The sequence below is a fragment of the Eurypyga helias genome, unplaced genomic scaffold (genome assembly GCF_000690775.1).
Source record: "Eurypyga helias isolate BGI_N326 unplaced genomic scaffold, ASM69077v1 scaffold40633, whole genome shotgun sequence".
NCBI lineage: Eukaryota > Metazoa > Chordata > Aves > Eurypygiformes > Eurypygidae > Eurypyga > Eurypyga helias.
In genome coordinates, this window is record NW_010239968.1 from 519 (window position 1) to 24,087 (window position 23,569).

The window sequence follows — 23,569 nt, forward strand, 5'->3', positions numbered from 1 at the left end:
ACCTATATTGATCTGTCTTCCCTCAGATCTCAGGGCTTTGAATCTCTGCAAGGAAGGGGGGGGGAGACCGCAAGGCGGGAAGCGGGGGCTTAGCGCGCGCATCTGCGTACGCGTTTCGCCGGCGCGCAGCGGAGATCTTTAAAATTCTAATTATTTCCCTATCACCGAGTAAGATCGGGATCAATAGAGGGTACAAACTGACCCCTTTCCTCGAGTGTCAGGGGGAAATTAAAAAAAACCCAGAAAGGGGAGGGCAAAAGGAGAGCGTCAGAGGTCAATGCCACAAAACAATAGATATTGATGTCTCCATTCATTTCAAACAGCGGAAAGGTCAATGCCTCCCTTGCTTCGTGTTTTATGGCTGAAATCCTGCTGCTAACAGCAACAATGTTAGTAGTCAGACCTCATCCATCCTTTTTTATTATTATGATTATTTCTAACCAGGTTAGCCATTTTGAAAATTTGACGAAAGCTGGGAAGCAGCAGTGGGGGGCAGGGCAGAGGAGGAGAAGAGGGGAAGCTGCCCTGGAAATTAATGGAAGGGATGGTTTCCATTAGTTTTTCGAGCCTGCCTGTCCCCTCACCTGTACTTGGGTTTGTCCCTCGCTGCCCCCTAAAAAATGAAAAGGGCCCGCGGCACCATCCCTTCACTATTAATCATTATTCCCTGAACAACATCCCAATTGGTTTCTATGGAAATGATGCTCCCGCTAGCGTAGCCCGGCTGCCTGCGCATCTCATCAGAGGCAGGAGAGCTGCAGTGGAGGGAGGTTCGCCTCCGCAGTACCAGCACGGCTCACGCGGCTCCCTGCACACCTCTGCCCGGGGACAGGGGCGAGGGGTTTGGGCTGGACTCTCCATTGGAAACAGCCAAAGCGGGATCGCATCCCCCTGCCGCAGAGGGAATGACCCTTCCGCAGCGACGAGCTCCGCAAATGGAAAAGCTCCGCGCCTCGGCGGCCGTGGGGGATACCCCATCCTAAAGAAAGGGCCGCTGGGAGGAAGTATCCAGGGCCTCACGATGCGCATTCCCATTCCCACAGGTCTCCCCAGGACTCTCATGGCTCTGAGGATCAGCAAAGGGACAGATCCTGCCCTGCTCCCCATGAGCCTCAGCAGAGGAGGAGGTAGCCATGGGGATTAAGGAAGCGGGGTGGCTGCCCTGCCACCCGCACCAGCACCCCCAGCCCTGCCCTCTCCCCCCGGGGAAGCATCACCCCACTGGGGGGGTGTTCCGCCCCCCTGGAAGCTGCCTGTGTGAGGAGGGAGCCTCCTCCCCTCTCCCAAGGGGGAAAACTGAGGCCAAGCCTCACAGCACGAGTCTGACTTCCAGTCCCAGGTCCGCATCGCACTCCCACCTCCTCTCCTCCTGCCAAACCCCCTCTCCAACAGCGGAGTGTCCAAGCTCTCCCGAAGGGACAGCCCGGTGCCGTACAGCCCAAACTGAGCAGCAGTTACGCTGCCATTCTGCAAAGAGACCGTGGAATCGGCTCTGCAAACCGGCTCCGGAAGCAGTCCTTGAACCTACAGTCCCAAGAAACCCATAGAAACACTAAGGACTTGGTCCTAAATTCCCCAGGCCAAAGCCAGTCACTCTTCAGACCTAGAGCCCCCCAGCCTGCGGGAACCAAGTGCCACGATGCTAAACCAGACTCTGGACACGAGCAGAGCAGCAGCCAGCTGACTGCACCCCCGAACGGCACACGTGTCCCAGAACCTCCTTCTCCCAGAGAAGCGCGGGCACCTCGGTGGTGGTCAAAGGTTTCTCCTGTGCTCCCCGAGGATCGGAGGTCTGATTTGGAGCGCCGCAAGAAACGTGGGACCGGGAATCCCGCAGGAAGCGCCCCTTCGGTGATTGCACTGGTTTAGAGTGCGGACAGTGGGATCAGCAGGCTGAGAGCTCGGCTCGTTAGATGCTCACAGGGAGTGGGAGGAGTATTTCGGTAGAGATGGGGACAGAGGCCAGAGAAAAGGAGGGGGAATTTCCTATTAACTAAGAGCCAGGAACAAAACCACCCGTCTCTCCGTACCCTTCTCCTCCTCGAACGCCGCACGCCGGAGCCTCAGCGCCGAGTGGGCTCCGAGTCCCACACAGCGCTCTGCTCGGAACATATGGTGCTATGTTTAATAGCCCGGCTCTGCCAATTGGGGACTATTAGGGTGGGTTCTTTTCCCAGTGTAAATGTTGCAGAATATAAATTGTAATTAACACCGATGCCAAAATAGCACTTAGAGAAAATAAGCACATTATTAACATCTGGTGAATCCTGCCTGGAGTGCAAAAGCAGCGGAAATTCTCACTCACCGTAAGAGGATTTGTCGAACAGATATTGAGCATTGGCTCGGAGTCGGGGCTGGAAGGAGTTTTTAGCTGGGCAGCACTCTTTGTGGTGTTACCTTTACTACCTGTGGGTGACCTTTCCTAGCCCCGATCATAACTGCTAGCGCTCGCGTCAGAACTTCTGACCTGCCTGTGAATACAGATGTCGAAACGTCACACCCCAGGCAACAGAGTAATGGCATTATAAACCACACCTGATTGCCTGCCCCGATCCAGCGCGACACCAGGCAGATGGGCATCGCTTTGCCAGGCAAAAGGTCTGTGTACAGCATGTTTCAGCAGGTTTCTCCGACCCCTGAGAACAAAGGGTTAACACCAGCACTAAGCAGCAGGTGTTTTCTGCATAGGGCTGTCCCCCAGGCCAGGTTTTCCAGCGGGAGCTGGTGGTTCTGCCAAACTCTTGCCGGTGCCGTGTATGCGGAGGGGAAACCACGGATGAGAGAGGGAAAGGCCTCTCCCTGTAGCACATACCAAACATCCACATTCCTCCATGGGACAAAACAGGTCCCCTTGGGCATCAGAGAGCTGGCTCCATACCCTCAGCCTTCCCTCTACCCTGCCCAGAGCCTACAAGGAAGAGAAAGCAGCTTTGCAAATTCTTGCCGCCTAACCACCGCTATTTATTCTGGGGAAGAAACCCGGAAAAAACTAGTCAGAGATGAAGTGAACTGGACAGAGCAGTGGCTCGTGTTCCTGCCAAAAAGCACATCTGATTTGCTGGAACAAGGGATGAGGAGAGGAGAAAGCTGTTGGAGAGGGAGAGGGGTATTCAAACAGGTGAGTAATATAACAAGAGGTAGAAAGAAAACCTTGGGGAGAGAAAACAGTGGCAGGACGCCAAGAACAGGGCACCAGCTCCTCACACTCACCTGCACGGTGTCTAACCTGGGGCTGAGCCTCAGATACCTCAGGAGCGATCATAGCTCAGCTGCTCCCGGAGGAGCACGAGCCGACCTCACCTTGGTACCGACCGCAAAGCAGAGACGGCTGCTGGCACCCTGTCCTGAGAGGGGAAGGGAGAGGAACCCAGGGCAGGCAGCAAACACGCGCAGGGGTTGCTTTTAGCAATGCACAGACTTGTGCTAGTAGAAGGCTAACGTTAACCTGCTCATTCTCACCCTAGCCCAGCTGAGCGTAAGCATTACCACAGGCTGGCGCAGGATTTACACCAGCAAGACAGATTTCCAGACAGGTTCATACCTGACTGATGGGAAAGCAAGGAGGGAAAGCCCTCCAAAGCTGTGAGGTGTGTTTTGCTCTCAAATCTATCCCACCAGACCGAGATTCCTATGAACTGGTTGCAAAACAGCATTTGGGAGATGGCATCGTGTGTAGAAAATGCCAAGGAGGAGATGGGGACATGACGGGACGGATAACACTGGGTGTCCCCAGAAAAGCCCCGCTCACATGGCAGGGTGGTCAGGAGTGACAGGTGGAGAAGTCAGACAGCTCCGGTCGATCGCTGTTTTGCAGAAGACAGGCCCAATGCACTACCACAAAATACACCAGCAGAAGGGAAATTCAATTGCCACCCAGAAACGTGGCTCCAGAAATTCGTAACTCGGCTTTTGGTACAGCTGTTTGATGCTTTCCAAAGTGCTCAGTAAATAAGGCAACATGAAAGTGATGCAGACCACTACTGAGGCCTGAGGAAGCTGTGTGGAGCAGAGAAGCTGACTGAAATCACACTGTGTAAACACTTCATAACATCCCTAAAATTAGCGTGAGCTCAAGGCATAGGATCTAAAGACAGAACCAGAACACTACATCCCCATCTACACTGCAAGACAGACTGCATTAAAATCTGGGCTCAGCCTCAACTTACTCCCTGTAGGCACCATCTACCCTAGGACAAGGATTTCCAAAGGAGCAGAGAACTTCCTCCACCAGACCAACCGATGGAAAGAGCATCAGCAAGAACGTACCACGGTTGAGGCGCTAATGACCTTCATCTGATATTCAAAAAATTTAAAAAAAAGACGCCTTGTGGTACTTCTCAATCAAAAAACCCCTTTAAATACCTGTGACTGCACGTGTGTGACTACAGATGCACATTCGGATCACAGAAGAGACGTGACGCACTTCAACGGAGCAACACATTGTTGTGCCTCGGAGTTGGCTGAAGCTTTCTACTCGCCAAAAAACAGAATGAAGCAAAGAACGACTTCCACCAATATTACAAAGCACACTGCCAAAGTACACAGGGGCCCTTAGGAAATACACCAGGCGACACAGGGGAAAGAGCATCGTTAAGTCCGTTTATCTTACCTTTAACCTCAGTAAAATAACAGAGCAATTCATATTAACTGCAAGGAAATACTCATCAGATTCCAGAAGCCTTTGAGGCAGGATTTTCAGATGCAAGCAATATCCAATAGACGTTTCCCCACTGCAAAGGACCAGCTTTTTTTTTTATTATTTTGCAGTTGCACCTATTTAAAGTGAGCATACAGCATCCAGTGAGGTGGCCAGGAGCTGAAGATGGGGAATCCAGGCCAATAAGAAGCTATTTCATGTGTTCACGCTGACTGTCCTTTCCGTGCTGTGACAGTCACCACCACAAGTTGGGAGGTTCCTCGGCCACTCTGCTTTTAAACAAGGTAATTTCATCCAAGTGCCTCATGGGGACATCCCTGATGACCTCCGTCAAGTCCTCGTGAAGCAGAGGGAAGATGACGACGTTTAACGCAGGGCGGTCCGCCTGGAAACTGAAACAGACACGGGTTATTAGTCTGGGAGAAACACAAATTCTCCATCACGACGAGATTGCATGGATACAGAGCGGTGGAGGCACGGAAGGGTTGTTCAGAGGAGGTGGGAGTGGCAGCTGGAAGCCAAGGTCTCCCACTCTCCTCTCTGTGTGTTGGCAGGGAGCACAGGCTGGGCTTGCACCCCTTTTCAGCGAGTCTGTTGAGCTGACACAAGCCCAAATTGGGCCAAACATGGGGAGGGAGGAAGGTGTTTTAAATAAATCACAACATACAGGTGTTCTTAGAGGACCAGAGATCCTAAGAGCTTTGCCCAAGCTGGGCAAGCTCTCAGAGATAACCATTTAAACCACCCACAAAACCAGCGGCAAGTTGCAGAGCAATTAAGAAAATCAGGCCAGAGCAGTGCCAGGCCTTCCCTCGGGGCTGGGATTATCACTTCAGGCTGGGATGTTCCTGCATGCAGAGTCTACACTCTGCAATTAGAGCACGAGCAAGTTGAGAAAACTCAGATCTGCAGATAAGCATTTAAGTGTGTGCGAGCGCACACACACACACACGCACGCACTGCAGCCGCCTTTTTAATCCAAGTTGCAGAAAACCTGTCTTGGCACGGCAGGAATTTGCCCTAACAGATACACACAGACAACAATCCCTGTCTGCAACTTGAATTTTGGGTTCCGGTTTCTGCATCTACAGCCTCAGCCCAAAAGATGCCCTCTCAGATAAACCTGCGTTCTCCCCCTGCCCTCCCGACTCTTCTTGCCAACCTCACACCCCTGGTCCTGCCGTCCAGCACACACCCCAGACCTTGCAAGCGAGATCAGTGAGAGGAGCAGCAGGGACACAGCAGAGGGGAACAGCAAAACTTAAAGCCATTCATACGATGTAAAATTGTAAAAAGAGCCCTACAAAAGGAGTCCCCGTCAGCACGTACCCTCCGTGATAGCAACCTGGTGAGGAAGAGACCATGAAGGAAGAGAAATAGTATTACTCAGTGTAGCATAACAACAGTTCAGTCTTTCAAAGCTGGAGGGTAAAGGGAAGTTATGCTGCAGCTTAAGAGTTACACCCTGAAGATTAAGAGGCTTGTGACTATTAGCCCCATGCCACCAAGAGGCTTTCTCCAAAGAACGTGACAAGGGACAGTTCCATATCACTCTAAAGGAGTCAAACTGGCAGCATCAGTGCCTTGAGGCTGAACCAGGTTGCGTTGGGTCGAAAGCGTTCACTGCTCAAACTTCTCATACAGACGTGGGCCTGGAAAATTCCCAGCTTATCTCCAGCGCTGGAACAGCCAGATTTCTGTCAGACAGAGAGGGAATGGCTGGAGATTCAGCTGCTGGAAAAACACGCAAAAATCCCAGGTAGCAAAACAGCCAGCTGAAGAAAAGGCCAGGAGAGACCAGCACTTCCCAGGGAGACAGAAAGGATGCTCCCATCTACAAGTGATTTGGAGTAGAGCTGCCAAACAACGTAGCAGAGAAACTCCCATTCTAAGGCTATTTGCTCAGTCCTGGTGGGTTAAATTAATTTGCCTGAAGCTAAGTAGCTGCAGGAGTAAGGATTTCCAGCAACAGAACTACCCGGGGGCAATTTTACATCTTTCTGCATCACAGACCTGCCCTTCATGCTTCATGCCTAAGGGCTGGCAGAAAAGGGCACCGCTCCTTGAGTGGATCCGGGGGCTTGTGGAGGAGCTGAGCGGTTTCTTACTTCCACAGCACTGCCTACAAGAAATCAGCCAGCAGATAACTGCTGATCCGGGAGGCAGTTGGTAAAGTCTGCAGTGAAATTACATAAAATACAGCAAAAGTCTCTTTGATAGTCCCTCCTCTGCCTCAGCTCTTCATGTTTCTTATCCAACACCACAGTCCTGCAGAGAAAATCATGTTAATAGACCAAGTTTACTGAAGTTCAGCGAGGAAGAAACAGCCGTCTCCCCAAGGCAGAGAAACCTCTGCTTCTTTCTTTGTATGTAGACTCTTCCAAATTAGATCTGCACGCTGCCTTCTCACCATACACAAAATTGTAGTTTATAAGCAGCCTTTACATGTAGCTATAAAAATGAGAACCTAGACAAGTTTACATGGTAATCTGCCACCGAGACAACTGAAAACCCCCAACACAGTAAGCATGCCTTCCAAAAAGGCTGGATTTATACGAGGGGTTTGAACTTGATCTTAAAAAAAAAAAAAAAAAGGAAAAAAAAAAAAGAAAGCTTTGTAATTTTCCCCCCCCCTCGACAGGAAACTGTAAGTTACTGCAAACCTTGTAAATTCCAAACCCCAGCAAGTTGACGCCGGAGAATTCTTTCCATGTACAATTTGCGTGATTTAAGGAAAAAAAAAAGAATCAAATGCACATGGCTCACTATTATTCTCAGCTAAATGTGCGTGCAAAGCCTCTCCTTTAACTGCCTGTTAAAAAACACCTCGATTTTAACGAGCAGCTGTCATAATGTTAAACTGGGATTAGCAGTTCCCAAAAGCAGACTCCCTCTGCAATCCATGCTCCTTTAGTCCTCCCCCGGAAGGCAATTCCTTTCTTCATACACCTGTCCAGGTGGGCTAGATTAAGGGAGAAGCTCTTAGAGCACTAGTTCGAGAGGCCCCAGGCATGGGGAGGAGATAACAAGAAGGGGAAGAGATTGAGTTAATGAGTTGCAGAATAGCTCCTGTAATCTTCTTGAGGGTTCTTTCCTCATTCCACACCTGGATGGACTTCAAACTGGATCTACCTCTGCAAGCGCATGGCTTGTAACATTAAAACCCAAAGGACAGAGAAGGATGTCGACCTGGGGAGACAAAAGAGCTGCAGTTTCAGACATGAAACCTTGCTTTTTTTCCAAGGGAAAGAAGCCAAGGATATGCTTGCTTGCTCTCTCCTACAAAACCTCCAGACTAAACTCATCATGATTAATTAAATGAGAGCAAGTTTTCTAGGCAACTGACTAGCAGCCCCTTCAAAACAGATCCTTTAATCAGAAACAACCACTGGGCTAACAAAGAAAATACCCCCATACACATATTTTCCAGCATAGCCGCTGGTCCAGCAGACTCAACACCAAACCAACAACCGCCCAGGAAGAACTTTTACAAGGTCTCTGAAGCGTCCTCGTTTGGACGCAGACACGTAGCGGGCCTGGCTTTAGCAGCCGGCTGGAATCGTCCATGGAGCCGTGAAACAGCGAAGCGCACCCTGCGTCACAAATTCCTCCTGGCATCAGCAGAGCTATAACCTCACCCTACAGTTAGATCTTGAGCGGGATGCATGTGGCTGAAAGGGTTAACAGCGCTTTGTTATCTGCCTCCAGAATTATCCCAGGGCAGGTGTGGACTGGACACAGTGAGGTTATTTTCAAGTGAACAGCTTGGTAAATAGCCGAACACTGCGGTCTCAATTACTTCCAACCAGCAAGGCAGGATCCACTATGTAGGTCAGGGACAAAGTCAAAAAGAAAAAGTCTAAAGCAAGGCTGCACTTTGATCAGATTTCCTTGATTTTAGCAAGACAAAAGAGTCACTCCCTGGAATGCAGTTATCTCCTGGCAAACATTCTCAGTGTTTGCAGACATACCTCTCTAGAGAGGCCAGTGAGTCCCCAGGACTCCACCTGCTGATAGAGCCAAAGTGCAGCCCAAAGCCAGCGGAGAATCTCACCAGCCAGCCCTTAACGATGGATTATCAGGGAGAAATTCTTCCTAGAGAGGGTGGGGTGGCACTGGGACAGGTTGCCCAGAGAAGCTGTGGATGCCCCATCCCTGAAGTGTCCAAGGCCAGGCTGGAGGAGGCTTGGAGCAACCTGGTCTAGTGGAAGGTGTCCCTGCCCATGGCAGGGGGTGGGATTGGATGGGATTTAAGGTCCCTTCCAAACCAAACCAGTCTGCGATTATGCCCCACTGTAACTCTCTGCATCACAGACCCCAGAAGACGACAGCTCCACTGCATTGGGTGCTGCTCAAACTTACCTTCTCTTCCTTGTAAGGAAAGGATAAGGCAGTATTTGGGACTGAAGAATGTATTTCCTCTTGAGATTTCCAGAGAAACCTAAGAAAAGCCCTATGCCAAATGCGTACGTTTCAGCACATCCCACAAGAGCTGGCAAGCAGAAGTAAGGGCACACAAGGTGGTGTGATTAGGCACTGGCAACAAAAGCAGCACACGCCAGATAAAACAAGGAAATACGGTGTATCAGGAGTGGATCGAGGCCAGATTTTTGAACTCCACAAACTGAGCTGAGCTTAGGGGAAAAAGAGGCTCTAGAGGAGGAAAGTCAGGAAGGAAACCAGGAGAAGCTTGATTTGAGGGAACCGAGCACAGCAGGGACAGAGCAGATACGTCTGCGGTCTGTGTGACTCCCACCAACACGAGCCGATCCCTGCTGCAGTCACACACCTTCTCCCCGCTCCACTTAGGCTTCCCCACAGGCTGCTGAGCTGCTGCTGGAGAGGCCCAAGAGAATTCGGACTGACCCACTTTTTGCCACGTACACAGCTCTTTCACCCGCACGCACAAACCCCCTGCGCATCCCCCGCCAGGCACAGCACAAGTGTGTTTTCACGGCAAGACTTGCTCACATCTTGAAGTTTGGAAGCGCCAGCCAGCGTACCTGAGCCAGGCTGGAAACTCCCACGCGTGGCACAGTGGAACGGCGGAAGCGCCAGGACAGGCTGGAGCAGCTGACGAGTGACATGACCCCGCATACGTACACACACTTCTCTCATCTTTTCAGGGAAGGCCAGACGTATGCTTAAAATTTGTTCCACTGGCCATCCCCTGAACTGGGAACCAGGGAGCTGCCAAAGCTCTCCGCTACGGCGACTGCCAAGAGCATCACATGAAACTTCTCGAGAGCATCTTCCAGCCACGACAAAGAAACTGTGGGTGGGATTCTCCCAGCCCCTTCCTCTGTGAGTAGGAGGGCTCTTGGCCCCCCACTCGCCTCTCAAAAAGGGTCCAGAGCCTCCACACAGTGACCCTAAAGCAGACCTGTTCCCTAGTGCCAATCTCACTTCCAACCCTGCCAGAATTCCAGCGCTGAGCAGACTTCATCTTCTAATCCCAGACTTCAGAAGCTCCTGAGGAAAGCTGTTGTGGTTCCTCAGGCTGCTCTTAACTCCACATGATGAGACACGTCCTGCATAAAGCGCTTTCCTTTAAGGGCATCTTCTATCCCGTCATGTCCACATGGACCAACTGCCCTTCTCCCGAGGCCTGCGATTTCCCCTCACCCTAAGTCCCACGATTACAGCCTCTGACCTGAGCCGAAGGGGAGTAGATGGGACCCAAATCCATACTGTTTATTAACACTGCCACCTCTCCCGCTATCTTCAACGCAGCATCCATCCTCTGCCACCGCACCATGTCATGGGGAAGGAGCAATACACGTCAGACTCAGCCCCAGTAGAGGCAAATTACATCTCTGTCCTGTGGTTTCTCTCTGGAAGGCATGAATAACACTCCACTGCTTCTCCTTGGAGCTGAGGTTTGTGTCAAACGCGCTCGCAGATTGAGGTTCTTACATTATTTTGCCAGCTGAACTCTGCATCAGTCAAATGTGACCGGACAATTAGAGGGGGAGGGAATAAGAACCCAAAGAGCGATGCCAGAGCGCCCAGGACACGTCCTAGGGGAGTGCTCTGCCAGAGCAAGCTGAAAGTTATTTCCTAATCTCTTCCACAAATTAAAAAGCTACTGCAATAACTGCTCAATTAGATTTATTTTACTATGGAAATGCTTTAAAGCTGCAGTTAATGCTTCCGTTCAGCCTTTTACACCCTCATGAAGAGAAAGCACGACAGCACTATTCCAATATTATTTCTCAGCCGAGCGAGAGAGAGAGAGGGAGACTCCTTGAAACCTATTTCATGCACAAACCAATCTACCCGCTAAGGAAGGTTTCAGGACTGAATTCCCTTCAAAACACATGAGCTAGCAGTTAGAACAAGCCACTGGGGTCAACCACAGGAATGCATTTAAGAAGGGGGTATATTAGTACCCCCAAAAGAAGATAAATATGCCAAACAGGGGATGGTCCCACAAGCTGTGCTGGCTTGTAAAGCATTTGAACCCACCCATAAACAACAACCCCGGTCGAAGCGAAGGTGTCCAGGCCACACCTCAAGCAGAGTTGGCCTTCGCCAAGCCCGCCAAGGAATTCTTGGGTAACGCAAGCTGACAAGGATGCAGTTTGTTATTCAGTCTGTGACAGAATGATTCAGGGGTTTCTAAGAGCAGGAAATGAAACAGACAATGAAAGCTGGAACTGGATGCTAATGATTCACTACACCAGCCTAGCGATACATTAAGCCTTCTGCAGTCAGACACAGGGCCCGAGCCCACAACATGCTTAGGCTAGCGGAGTGGGATTGGCAACTACCGTGCTGGCTCTGGGATTCAGGGAAGCCAGCAGTATACTGAAAGGGACTTTTTCAAGGTCAGGAGGAAGAGAAGGTGGTGAAGGGATGCAGAAACAGCTTGAAAACCTGAAATAAGCCCTAGGTGGTAATACCAGCTTTTTGCAGTGTCACTACAATTGCAGCAGTCAGGTGGGAGGCTGGAGGACTCTGCTGAATTCAGAGACGATCTGGCACTCGCTTACTGCTCTCACAGCCCCCTCCCACCCAAACAGCAGCAAAAAAAATTACCCAAAGGGGCTTTCCTGAGGCCCACAGTGAGAATCTAGGCGAGAGGAACACTGCAGGGACAACCAGGGCAATGGCAACAAGAGAGGGGGGAGGGCTCCGAGGTGAGCAAAAATCCATTTGTGATAGCTCAGTCCTGTGCTAAATGCCATGAAAGGGACCGGCTCACTCAGCACTTTCCACATATTCAGTCTCACCCCCATGCTCCCACCTGGAAGCCCTATTTCTGCAACTGAATCCCAGGAGGGTGCTTCATCCCTTCGGCAAGCATCACGGCTCTCACAGCCACACAGGGCCACTGGAATCAGCAGTTTAGGAAAAGGCAAGATTCAGCCAAGAGTTTCATGTTAAAAAAGGACAGTAACAAGCAGTGGAAAATTTAGGTAATGCTACGGAAGCTTGAATCTTAAGAGCTAATTCAGGCTGAAATTGCTATTCCTGGAAAGTGGCCATAGTCCTGCTGTGAAAGTCACTTCAAACGATGCGGTGCTCGTACCTGACATGGGCAGAAGAAGGAAGGTTAAGTTAGTGTTTCTCTGGGTCTTGGATGCCCAGAACAGGCAGACTGCCCTAAGGCCGTAAAATTCCCTGCACTTCCCAGCACTGGTTAACCCTCGGAGTCACCCGAGTCGCACACGCACCTTGCAAAGCCTTTTGCTAGAGACAGGTAGCCAGCGTGGCTAGAGGAACAGAGAGCTTGAGCTAGGACTGCCAACTCCCCACGCTGACCCCCACAGCTCTGGGGGGAGGCTGTGCCGGGACCCAGCCAGCCCCTCCTGCAGCTACCAGAGCCCAGGAGGTGACAAACAGCAGTGCTGGGAGACAGGAGCAGCTGAGCCCAGCTACCCACCCAGGCCCCCAAAACACACCTCAGCTGCACCACGAGCTTTCGCTCCCCGACCACGCTCTCCAGCATGGCTTAACTTGGATTGCATTTCTGTAAATCACAGCTCCCCTCTGTGCCTTGACACTTCTTCCCTGAGTACGAAGAATCCCTAATGACACGGCGCACCGAGATATTTTTTTTTGCTTTGGGTTTTGGTTTTTTTTAGCGCACCGAGATATTTTTGTTTGCTTTAGGTTTTGTTTTTTTGTTGTTGTTGTTGTTGCTTTTTTGATCTTTTCAAAGGTGTTTTTTCAAGGACTTTTCACAGGCTTGTATTGTCTCGCGTTGCAGAGTCCTTGAAATCATTACAATGATAGGAGCCAGTTAAACATGCTAAAACAGGCAAAATTCTAAAGGAACACATTGGAAAATAAAATCTGTCCTTGAGGCCAAGGGGATATTTGCCAAAGCATTTCCCATCCCCTCTTCCCGCCTGTTTTCAGCAGGTAACCTTCACCAGGAAAGCGACTTCTCCTGCACATTTGTGGAGTGCCTCCTAACCACATCATGTAGCTGCGCAATCCTGAAGTCATCCAAATTCCTTACCCGCAAGATTTCTGGGGCAGAAAAATACAGGCGTGTAAATACGATTATTTAGCATGCAAGGCATCAGCAGGCAGTGGGACACCTTCCATAGGTCACAGCTCCATCTTCTGACTGTTTCGCAAAATAACAGTGTGGAAACCCTCCGGGAAAACTGCTCGAAGCGAGCTCCATCCCCTCGGACTGGCCTTTGGACACACGGCTCTTTGCAAGCATTTAGAAGGAATCCCAGCGCAGCAACTCAGCCCAAAAGGGAGAAGCAAATCTCCCTTTTTCTGTAAAGAAGCCTCTTTGCACTGCAACAGGTCGAGGTCACCCCAGAACCTACAACTGTGGGTCCTCGAACTGTGGTATTTTAGTGTTTTTGCAATTACTGCTGTGGTGGTTCGAACAGAAGAGTTATTTAAACAAAGACAACACACGCTTGGAGATAAGCACTTTGGCAAAGTTAGGGTCCAAGCTTAAAAGGGAAAACATTGCGTTTGTTAGATCTGCTGCTATTTGGAATGCAGCAGCAGCTGAGCACCATGTGATAAGGGAAAAAAAAAAAGTCATTTTACAGAGAAACTGAGACTAGACCACTGTCACATGTGAAATCTGAGGAAGATCAGGGAAGTGCATATGGATCACTCAAGCCACATCTCCCACTCTAACCACTAGGCCCTTCTTATGTGCACGGAGTATCTCCCTGAACCATAAAGGAGATTACCCCTCCCTTGCACACAGAAGAAAAAAGAAGAAAGAAAAACACTGCGATGATTTATCTGCCCAGAGGGAAACAGCCTTCTCTAAAGCTCAGAGGAGACCTTGCCCTTGCAAGCCTCTTGTTTGCTGAAGAGGGCTCCGGGTGAGCGCTGTGCTGCTTACCGTGCTTCATTGTGAAAGAGGCAGAACTGAATCAGAAGCTTTTAATGAGCTATTTGTCCTAACAACAGCAAACTTTAACCAGAAAACTGCTCACGAGAAAGCTGGACACCACAGGGCCTGGTTTAGAGCTATCACAAGACTAACAGACATAAGAACAACTCTTTTTTGGGCCAGCAGAACAAAAATACGTAATACTAATCTTATTTTACAAAGGAAAGAGTTTGCAAATCAGTCCAGGCTTTAAAGCCATCGGTGACGCAGGAGATAGAATATCCAAGCTCCCATCACCACACCCTGTATATACACCATCTTCCAGTACAACTCTGCAGCTGAAACCAGTCTGTTTTCCCCAAATCTGTGACCCAATCCCTCCGTGCATTCACATCTGAAAAAGGATCTCACTCTACTAGATCGCATTTTCAAGCCCTATTGAAAAACAACCTCTATGACCTGCAGCAACCTACTGGTGCATGCCTAGCCCTAGGATTTTCCAGTTCCCACTTGCATTACTCTTCTTTTTAGAGGCTTTGGGAGCGGGAGTCATTTTGGCCCCATCTCCCTGTTCAAAACCAGCAACCACTTGGCCACTCTCAGCCTAAACAAGACCATCTCCATAGCCCTAAAACAGGAACTCCAACCCTTAATGGAATCCCAGGAATATGGATCAATACGCCCAGCTCAAGAAAGGGAGCAAACAAAGGCAGCTCACAGCCTTGTCATCCCTGCTCTCGCCTCCTCCTTCCCACCCACTCTCCATGTCTTCCCTGTACACCCAGCATCTGCACACATTTCAGGAGGGAAAAAAAGGATAAATCACCTTATTTCATTCTGGCAGAAGGATCTATGACTTCAAACTTGCTGCCCAACGGGCTCTTCCCATTTAAAACTTGGATTAAAGAGACAGTGGCAGCACTTTCTCAGAGGAAGCCTGTGAGTTAGAGCCTCATCCACAGGTTTAAGCACTGAACTAGCTCACATGCAGATTTCACCGCACGTCTCTCTGCCCTTGGAGCAGCTGACAAAATGCAGCGAAGGGGAAGTCAACTCCCGACCCCATCCGACGGCACGTTTGTGCGAGGATGAGAATGGGATCACTGGAAAAGTCACGTGGTTAAAGACTCACTGACGGCTCGTGGAAGGCTCCAGGCTTTGCTTATACATAATTTTCTGTGTTTTGTTCCTTCCACTTTATTACTAGAGACAGTTGCATGAGAACGGGATCTTTGTTGCTTAGGAGAGCATCTGCTCCCACTGCTTATCCTCCTCCTGAAGTCATAATCTTACGTGACATCAAAATCGTTTCCAGAGCCACCAATTACAGTGTCATTGAGGATTATGACTTCAGGTACAGAATCTGCAGTGGGAGCAGATGCTCTCTACAGAATAAAAAACCCACTTCAAAAAATCTGTTTTCATACAAACGTCTCTATTAATAAAATACAAAAGAAGAAAAATACTATGACAGCCAGAACAGTTGCTCACTATAAAAATAGTTTTTAACATTTCCACGAGGCATCAACTGCTCTTCAGAAAGTTCCCAGGGTTTAAATTATGAAGAGGTACAGAATGCAGTCAGAATCCGTGCACGGCAGATAAAGAGGGAGAAAAGACTGCAGAACAGCATATTCCTGCTCAGTACATGGACATTAAAATCTGGGGCAGTGCTGCAATGGCATCGCAGAGGGGAGGGCAAAATAAAAACCAGGAACTGCAGATTCTTGTTTCTTCCTAAAGATCCCCAAAGCACAACCGAAACCCACCAAGAAATGTTTTTAGAGATATGAGGAGCCCAAAAACAAACTCAAAGAATCCTTGTCGCATCACACGGAATTTACTTCGATGTTTCCAGCAATCCCTATCCCAGAAGGACACGGAGCCTTTTAGAGGCTGTAACAAACCATCGCGTGTGCAGTTTGGTAGGTAGCTAATAGAGTCATAGGCTCTTCTGGATCTGATCCGCGGGAACAAGCCAAGTGTAATAAGTCAGTTTGAAGCAGGAGAAAGGCTGAGGGGGGAGGAGCACCCTGTAGGATGCAGTAATAATGCCGTGTGATTTGAAATTTTTATTAGAGCTTAACAGGGCAAAGCAACAGTAGGTGACAAAGGAAACAGACTGAAGGCGGAGAAAAAGCCCTACAGAAAAAAAAAATAATAATAATGGAAAGTCTGTTGCATGGGAAATATTTTGTAAGATGACTGCCACTATTAGATCTCAAACTGCCAAGCGTAATTAAAAGCTCTCTTTTCAAATGCAGTTCACGGCTCTGCACACAAATGCTTCCCACCACGTGAGCCTCAGAACACTGCGAGGGGCCAAGCAAAACGCATTTGAGAACTGCCAAACGTGCAAAGGCAGTTTGTACCAATTCTCCCCCCTCCACACACCCCCTGAAGAAAAACCCTTCACAACAACCCTTTAAAGGCTTTGAATTGCGCTGCCAGGGGATTATCAGTAAGTGACATTTACAAGTGATTAGAGGACAGAGAATTATCTTAGTCACTTGTGGGAAAGGAGGGAAGCTTCAAGGTCAAATCTCAGCACTTAAAACGTCGGCAGATGTTTTGTTTACACAAAAAGTGTCATTTGATTTATGAGGGAGCTTTACATCCAGAGCTTCAACTCAGCCAACGGAACTGCAGAGAACATGGGTGGGAATGGAATCAAAAATTCATATAATACCATCAAATATTTCACTGATTCACTCATTAAAATAAGAGGCTAGCTCATGTGCCAAGCGGTTACACAGTACCTATTAGCTTCTTGGAACAAGTGCTCCAAGCCATATAAACCTTGGCAAGCAAGGAAACGGAGATAAATCTCCTACAGCTCCAGAAATCCCCCATCAACCCCTTTCCGCACTCACCTCCGGACAATAGATTGCTGGAGATTTTTGCAAACGGTAAGAGATTCTCCCATAAACATGTGGCACATGATGACCTCAAGGCAGTTGGCCATGAATGACATCACTGCGTCAGACTGCAGAGTCCCACTCCGGGAGACGATGCAAAGCCGCTGGAGAGAGGAGCAATGACTTAACGCCTGGAAGAACTGGGTGCCCGCACAGAAGTACGGCTGTTCCAGCCTGCAGGAATAAAGAAAAACAAGTCAGTGGGCAATTCGTGCTTGGGCCGCTTTCAGACGAGAGGGAAGACGGCATGTTCGTGGCAGGCTGGCAAACCAGAGCAACCAGCGTCCCCCACCGCCTGTTTCACTTACACGAGATAACCTTCTACCCGCTCGTGCCCGCGGTACGACATAGCAACCCCACGGTGCAGACTCCGACCTCTTGTGAGTTACTCCTGAACGCTGCGTGCTAAAGGACAAAGACACAAAGAGGCAGAAAGGTCCTGAACTGCAGAATTCCAGCACCCACAGGGAGTAACTCTGGTTTTTGCAAGTTTTTCACAGAGCACGTGGGTAAGACGGGCCTTAGGTCTGACCAGCAGATCCATTCTGGTCTTACGGGAAGCACAGCCTGGGTTTTGCTACCTGACATCCACCAAGCAGATTTAGGGACTTACTGCTTTGGTGCACCCAACACCGATCGCAAACCAGTCATCTTCAGTTTACTGCCTCGGGAGAGGCAGGCATGAAAATATTGACATGGCACACACAGTGATGCAGAACTCAGGCCTCTGAGTCAACTGAGTGACCACAGCCAGCCCGCTCCGGCCAGAGGGTGGCAAAGGATCAAAGCTGCTGCTCTCCCACAAGAACCACCATCGTCAGTTCAAGCTTCATCTAAAAAGCTTGGCCCAGAGAATCATAGACTGGTTTGGGTTGGAAGGGACCTTAAAGACCATCTAGTTCCACCCCCCCTGCCATGGGCAGGGACACCTTCCACTAGACCAGGTTGCTCCCAGCCTCATCCAGGCTGGCCTTGGACACTTCCAGGGAGGGGGCATCCGCAGCTTCTCTGGGCAACCCGTCCCAGTGCTTCACCACCCTCTCCGAGAAGAATTTCTTCCTGATATCCAATCTAAACCTCCCCACTTTCAATTTAAACCCGTTACCCCTTGTCCTGTCACTACAGACCCTTGCAAAAAGTCCCCCCCAGCTTCCTTGTAGCCCCTTCAGGTACTGGAAGGTGCAATAAGGTCTCCCTGGAGCCTCCTCTTCTCCAAGAGAAGAGAGACAGGATCCTCTATCGTGGCTATCCACAATCTTACGTCACAGCCCAGAGCACGACAGCAAAATGCCGTGGTGAAGCCACACCTGACCGACAAGGGGTCCGTGTTTTAACCAGCATAACTGGATGACTCTCTCCAAGCAACCAGCCTGCACTAAGCAGAACCTGCTCAGGGCTGGCGGCACCCGGAGAGTACGTCTGCTCAATACAGATTTACTACAGGGCCACAGAGCACTTGGGAATCCCAGTCACTGGGTCAGCAAGGCCAAGAGCTGCAAGAAGGTTAATCCACTAGGTGATAACAAGCTGTCGGTCCCAACCTGATCGGGATAATCTCTTTGTCGGCTTTTGTAGTATCTCAGCAACTTAATCCTGTTAATTGATAAAGTCTGTTTTACAGTCTCTGGTCAGGTGGCATTGCCTGAAGAGTTCCTAACAGCCCACAAGCGCTTTGAGTAATCGCTTAAAATTAATATCAAGGAAATAGGAAGCCTCTCCAATTTTTCAGCAGCCTTATTGGCCCATTATAAGTTTAGGACAAAAAGCACAGAAGCCTCTACAACCTCACAGCAGGTTTCTAGATAATCTCTGAGACAGCCCTACTTGCAATACTGCCTTTCACTCGCTAGATGCCAATGTTGCTTTGGAATATCTCCTTAAAGTAGCTTCTCAACCTAGAAAACGGGGAGGGGAAAAAAGGGTAGAAGCAGGAGAGAATTAGTCAAATGAAAAGGAAACTACATTATCAGGAGGAAGTGCTAAACATTAAAATCCTCTCAAACCCATACAAAACCTTAGACTGCACTCAAGAAAGCAGAGTGTCAGCTTACAAGGGAAGGCCTGGCTGTTAGGAGGAGACAGCCTTGTTCATCCTCCATCCGAGGCTCTGCACTGCCTCTCGTCTTTATCGCCCTTGGCCTCCATTTCAGAGTCTGTGGAAACTGCAAGGCCTAGACTGAGTGAAGCAACACCGCACACCCAAACCTCCACCGCCAAATCTCAGTTCTTCCACGGCTATTTGGTCTCCTAAAGGTTAAAGGTACATTCAAGGCGTTGAGTAACTGAATTTCCAGCAGCTGCCATCCCTTGGATGAGAGACCAACATGCTCCTTGGCCTGTTAGAAATCCCAAGTGGTGGAAAATGAAAACCCCCCTGAGATGTTTTAGCCACCCTGGCTCCCTTCACTATCACAAGGGGTCAGGAACACGCACACAAACACCAATCTCAGCTGAAGGGCAGTAAGTTTAGTCACACTGCCCCTGTGACCACAGGAGTGACCTTGCCCTTCCTACTGTTTGGCATTTTAGGCCCATTTTGTGAACCAAGGATGATAACGGGACTGACAGGTCTAGCAGTTTCACCAACAGATGCTGATTTAGGGGAAAAAAAAAAGAAAAACCAGCATCTTTCTAAAGTAATACCACTTGTGTTGATATGGGCTGGTGCAAAGAAAACCACCCCAGTTCATGTCCTTTGCTTCCATAAGCATATTTTGGCTACTGTGAACCTCTTTTATGCATCCTTCAGGATCAGATCCTCATAGGAACCAGGAGAGGAACACTAACAGGGCAAACTCTAGATTTATAATGTTCTTAATATATTATTAAGAAAAGAAAGAAAAAATAAAGAGGCAACATTGTAATACAAACCTAACGCAGAAAAATATCCCATTGGGAAACCTGAGGAGAACTCTACGTTATCTAGACACTGTAGGAGTCTCTTCCTTCCTGGAAATTTAAGAGATGTGCATGTACACAAAGCTAAAAGTCAGCAAAGACACGTAGTACTTGACCTAGCCCTGACAGGCTGCTAGCTCCCAAATGTGCATCATCCACTCTTCCTTATCTAAAAGGAAGGCAGTGGCAGCAGAGAGACTTTCTGCTCTCCAAATACTGGTTAAAGGGCATACGGTGAGCCCCCAAGGACGGCACACCGTGCCTTCCCATCCTCCACAAGTCAGGAAGAACAATACCCAGTCTTCAAGCCATTGCAGCCAATCTGACCAGACCAGGAAGGTTTGCAGTTTCACCACCACCAACCACCACCCACCCACTCCATTTCTGGAGGCGCACAAACACAACAGAGACGTTCAACGGCAGCCACTCACCTGAGATCTCTCAAACACTTGCAGTGTTTCAGCATGTCCAGGAGAGCAGACATATAGACCACATTCCCCATCATGCCCAGGTTGGCCAACGAAAGAGTCCGCAAATGCTGGCACTGCAATCCAATGTTAACAAGCCCAGAGCCGGTGAGAATATTTGGCAGTTGCGCTAAAGTGAGGCTCCGCAAGTAAGTCAATTGGCTAATGGCAGCCACCTCTGAATCCCCCACGCTTTGTGCCCGGACGCAAGGAGGCAATGAGTTGCGGATCGCTGGCTCGTTGCGGGGCATGGCAGAGGAAAAACTGGACCCAATTACTTCCAAGGTTTCCAAAACTCGGAGGCTTCCCATCAGAGCCCAGAATACCGAAGACTCTATCTTCTGATTTCCCTGGTCCGTTAAGTTCCTCGGATACGTCTGTATCCCAATCCGCACTTTCCTTCCAAACGTTTGGGGCACCAAACTGGATGCCGCGGGAGGCTTTTCCACGCTGGTAGCGACGTCTGTGATGGAGCAAACCGGCAGTGCTAACGACAGCAGGTGCTTTAGCCTGGACAGAAGCTGGCACAAGTGATTCCCTATGCTTTCTGAGCTGTGATGATGAGCTGCAGAGAGGTTGAGGTGTCTCAGGTTGCAGCAAGACACTACCAAGCTTTCCAGAACGCTACTGTCGATGTCATCTTCCGCTTTTCGAAACAAGGACTCCGGAGCCAGACAGTGAACGCAGCCGCTGAGATTCAAACTGGTCAAGCTTTTAAGATCCTTCCCGCCATTAATAACCCTCTGGATCAGGTGACCACCAGATAAGGTGCATCGGCTAAAGCTGAAGTAGAAAGGGTTGTTGAACTTCAAGTGTTGCAGGAGCCCAGAGCCATTAATCCAGGCTTTGGGCAATTGTAAAGCATCCAGACGTACATTTCGAGCCATAGAGTCCAGGAGGTTTTTAGTGGCTCCCGTCTCTGCAAAGCTACCAGGGGCAGAAATAAGGAAGGCGTGAAGGTTCTCGGGTGTCCGATCGCTCAGCACCGCCAAGTACAGCCTCACCACCTCCTGATTAACGTAGCCAGGAGCCAGCCTGGCGTAGAAGACGCGGAGGTTCTGGTAATGGGGCACATTGCTCTCACCTACCATGAGCTGCCCAGAGAGCATAAAACCTTCTCGTGAGTGATCGAGGATCTCAAAATACAACAGCAGTTTCTCGAGGCTAGTGCAGCAGGGGACGACACCATACGACGGCGTGTAAAGGGTTTGCTTCAATTCCGAGACACGGCTAAGGGTGGCTTTGCACTCGCTGCTTAGCTGACTGGCATCGAAACCCGGATTTACGTCTATCGCCAGCGAGCGCAGGTGCTGGAGCGTGGACAGCATCTTTGAGAGACGGAGAGAGGTGACGTGGCACCCAGACAAGTTCAGTTTTACTAGGTTCTTGCATCGCGTTACGTGATCGATAGTGGAGCTGGGCAGCCAATAGCACCCAGCCATGTTCAGCTGATAAATCTCTTTGCCGATATCCCTCATCAGTTGCTTCACTTTGTCTTTGTTTACCTGTACTCAAACAAAACCAGATTAAATGAGATATATGGCAATGGTGAGTACTGGCTCAGTTTCCCATCTGAAGATGGGGATAACAGTAGTTAGCACTCAGACTACCTGGCTCATCTGAGGGTCTCAGGATGCTAGCACAGCCTAAGAACGGTTATACTGCTGGAACCTGGCTGAGTCTGCCATGCTTTAGACTCGTTACGACTACAGTTCCTTTAGCTCCCTAGTCTGTGCTGTTCTGCATTACTGACTGCGAGGCCCAGTCTGTTCAGCAAGCGACAGGAAGTGGAGATGGTCCTTCATCCCACTAACAGCAAAGCTGTTTCAGCAAAACTGCCTAGCGGCGGAAACTGAAGAGAGAATGGTTCTATTCTCCTTTATCCAGTTCCCTCTTTTGGAAATGAGTAAGAGAAGCTTCCCCTTGCCTGCACTTGGTGATACAGTTCTCATAAAACGTATCACCCCGCACTCCCCAAGCTTTATTTTTGTAATGACTCATATACAATTTCTGGCTTAGCTGACTGCACACCTGACAGCAATCTGCACGAGATCTTTTTTGCACAACATGGAAAATGTACTTTGAGAAAATGATACCTTTACACAACCACAGCTACACATGGAAAGTCACGTTCACTTTCGGTTTAGCTTCCAGAAACACAGAGAAGACAGTTATATAAAATAGCGTCAGCGAAAACTAAGGGAGCACAGAGCTGTTCTAACAAAGCATTCTGGAAAACAAATGCTTTTATAAAACAGTTTATTGTTTATTTGATTTCAGAGTTCAAGAGCAGTTCATTTATGCAGACACACTGGAAAGTTCTACTTCTTGACATTTGTTCAGAGGTCACATTTGTCTTCAGAGCTAACAGAGGAAACAAGCTACTCTCCCCACCTTATAGTCCTTCTGAAGCAAAACTGTCTGGGTCAGACTCTTGTCGAGGCAAAGCGTTGCGAGTTTCCTGCAGGTTCTCCTGACGTTCAGGACAAGGTCTGTGCAAGGGACGTAGCTGAGGATGTGCAAAAGGATCTCATCTGAGAACTCCATCAAGTTGACGCCATTACTTTCCTCCTCACTCTCCCCACTTATGATCTCCTGCGGGAGGAAAAAGAAGAAAAGGGAAAAGAAAAAAGAAAAGTTACTATCTCAGGAACCTGTAAGAAAATGGATACCCCGAGTATCATAAGGATTTATAAAGTGAGACAAAACAGAAACACTGGAATCTTTAAGCGCTACCATCTGCATGAAGAAACCAAAAGGTTCCCCTTAGAAGACAACACAGAGGTAGTGCAAAACTTCCCACAAAGCCACAGGGCCTTCACTCGCTCTTCTGCTGCTGGCTACTTCAGAATGAGGAAAAAAAAGGAGTTACATTCATTCCACTTTTAGGTGGCAATTGGAAAAGCGACTGTCCCCGATACTCTTTTCTACATATAACTCCTTCTACAGCTTTCCTCTAACTGCCGTCCGTTTCAATAACGTTAAGAGTTATATAACCGTATAGATACACACAAACAGAACTGCTTCTGCAACATGCCTACCCCTTAACCGCGGTCTCACGGCAGACAGCTGGGCTCCAACAGGGAGACGAGAGCCCCTTTGCTCCGCCACCCCACACTCCCTTCCACACTGGGGTGACAAGAGGCACCCCAACCCCCCGGGACAGCGGGGTGCACACTGAGGGCCTGGACATGGCCCACCCCGCTGACGGCAGCTCCGAGGGCAGCTGGGGCTTCAGCACCACCCGTGCTAAACCCAGGGCGGCATTAACGCCACGGCAGCCCCGAAAGGGAAAGGGGGAGCC

The 23,569-nt window shown here is 49.3% G+C and overlaps 1 protein-coding gene across 1 annotated transcript; it reads right to left on the reverse strand.

The window, feature by feature from the left end:
• Positions 1-4,587: 4,587 nt before the first annotated feature.
• Positions 4,588-22,858, reverse strand: FBXL18 (F-box and leucine-rich repeat protein 18). Its single transcript, XM_010148325.1, has 4 exons — positions 22,660-22,858; positions 20,230-21,770; positions 16,856-17,074; positions 4,588-5,049 (listed from the first exon to the last, which is right to left on the reverse strand). Exons 1-4 carry the CDS (start codon positions 22,810-22,812, stop codon positions 4,893-4,895), a joined length of 2,070 nt encoding a protein of 689 aa, XP_010146627.1. The 5' UTR covers positions 22,813-22,858; the 3' UTR covers positions 4,588-4,892.
• Between the last annotated feature and the right edge of the window lie 711 nt (positions 22,859-23,569).

Bases quoted from the DNA above. Each gene is read 5' to 3' on its own strand.
- FBXL18 (XM_010148325.1), bottom strand. From the start codon at position 22,812: ATGGAGTTCTCAGATGAGATCCTTTTGCACATCCTCAGCTACGTCCCT. The intron at 21,771-22,659 runs GTGGGGAGAGTA...GTTTGAGTACAG, and splicing joins TGCTTCAGAAGGACTATAAG to GTAAACAAAGACAAAGTGAA. The intron at 17,075-20,229 runs GTGAGTGGCTGC...TTATTCCTGCAG, and splicing joins AAGTGTTTGAGAGATCTCAG to GCTGGAACAGCCGTACTTCT.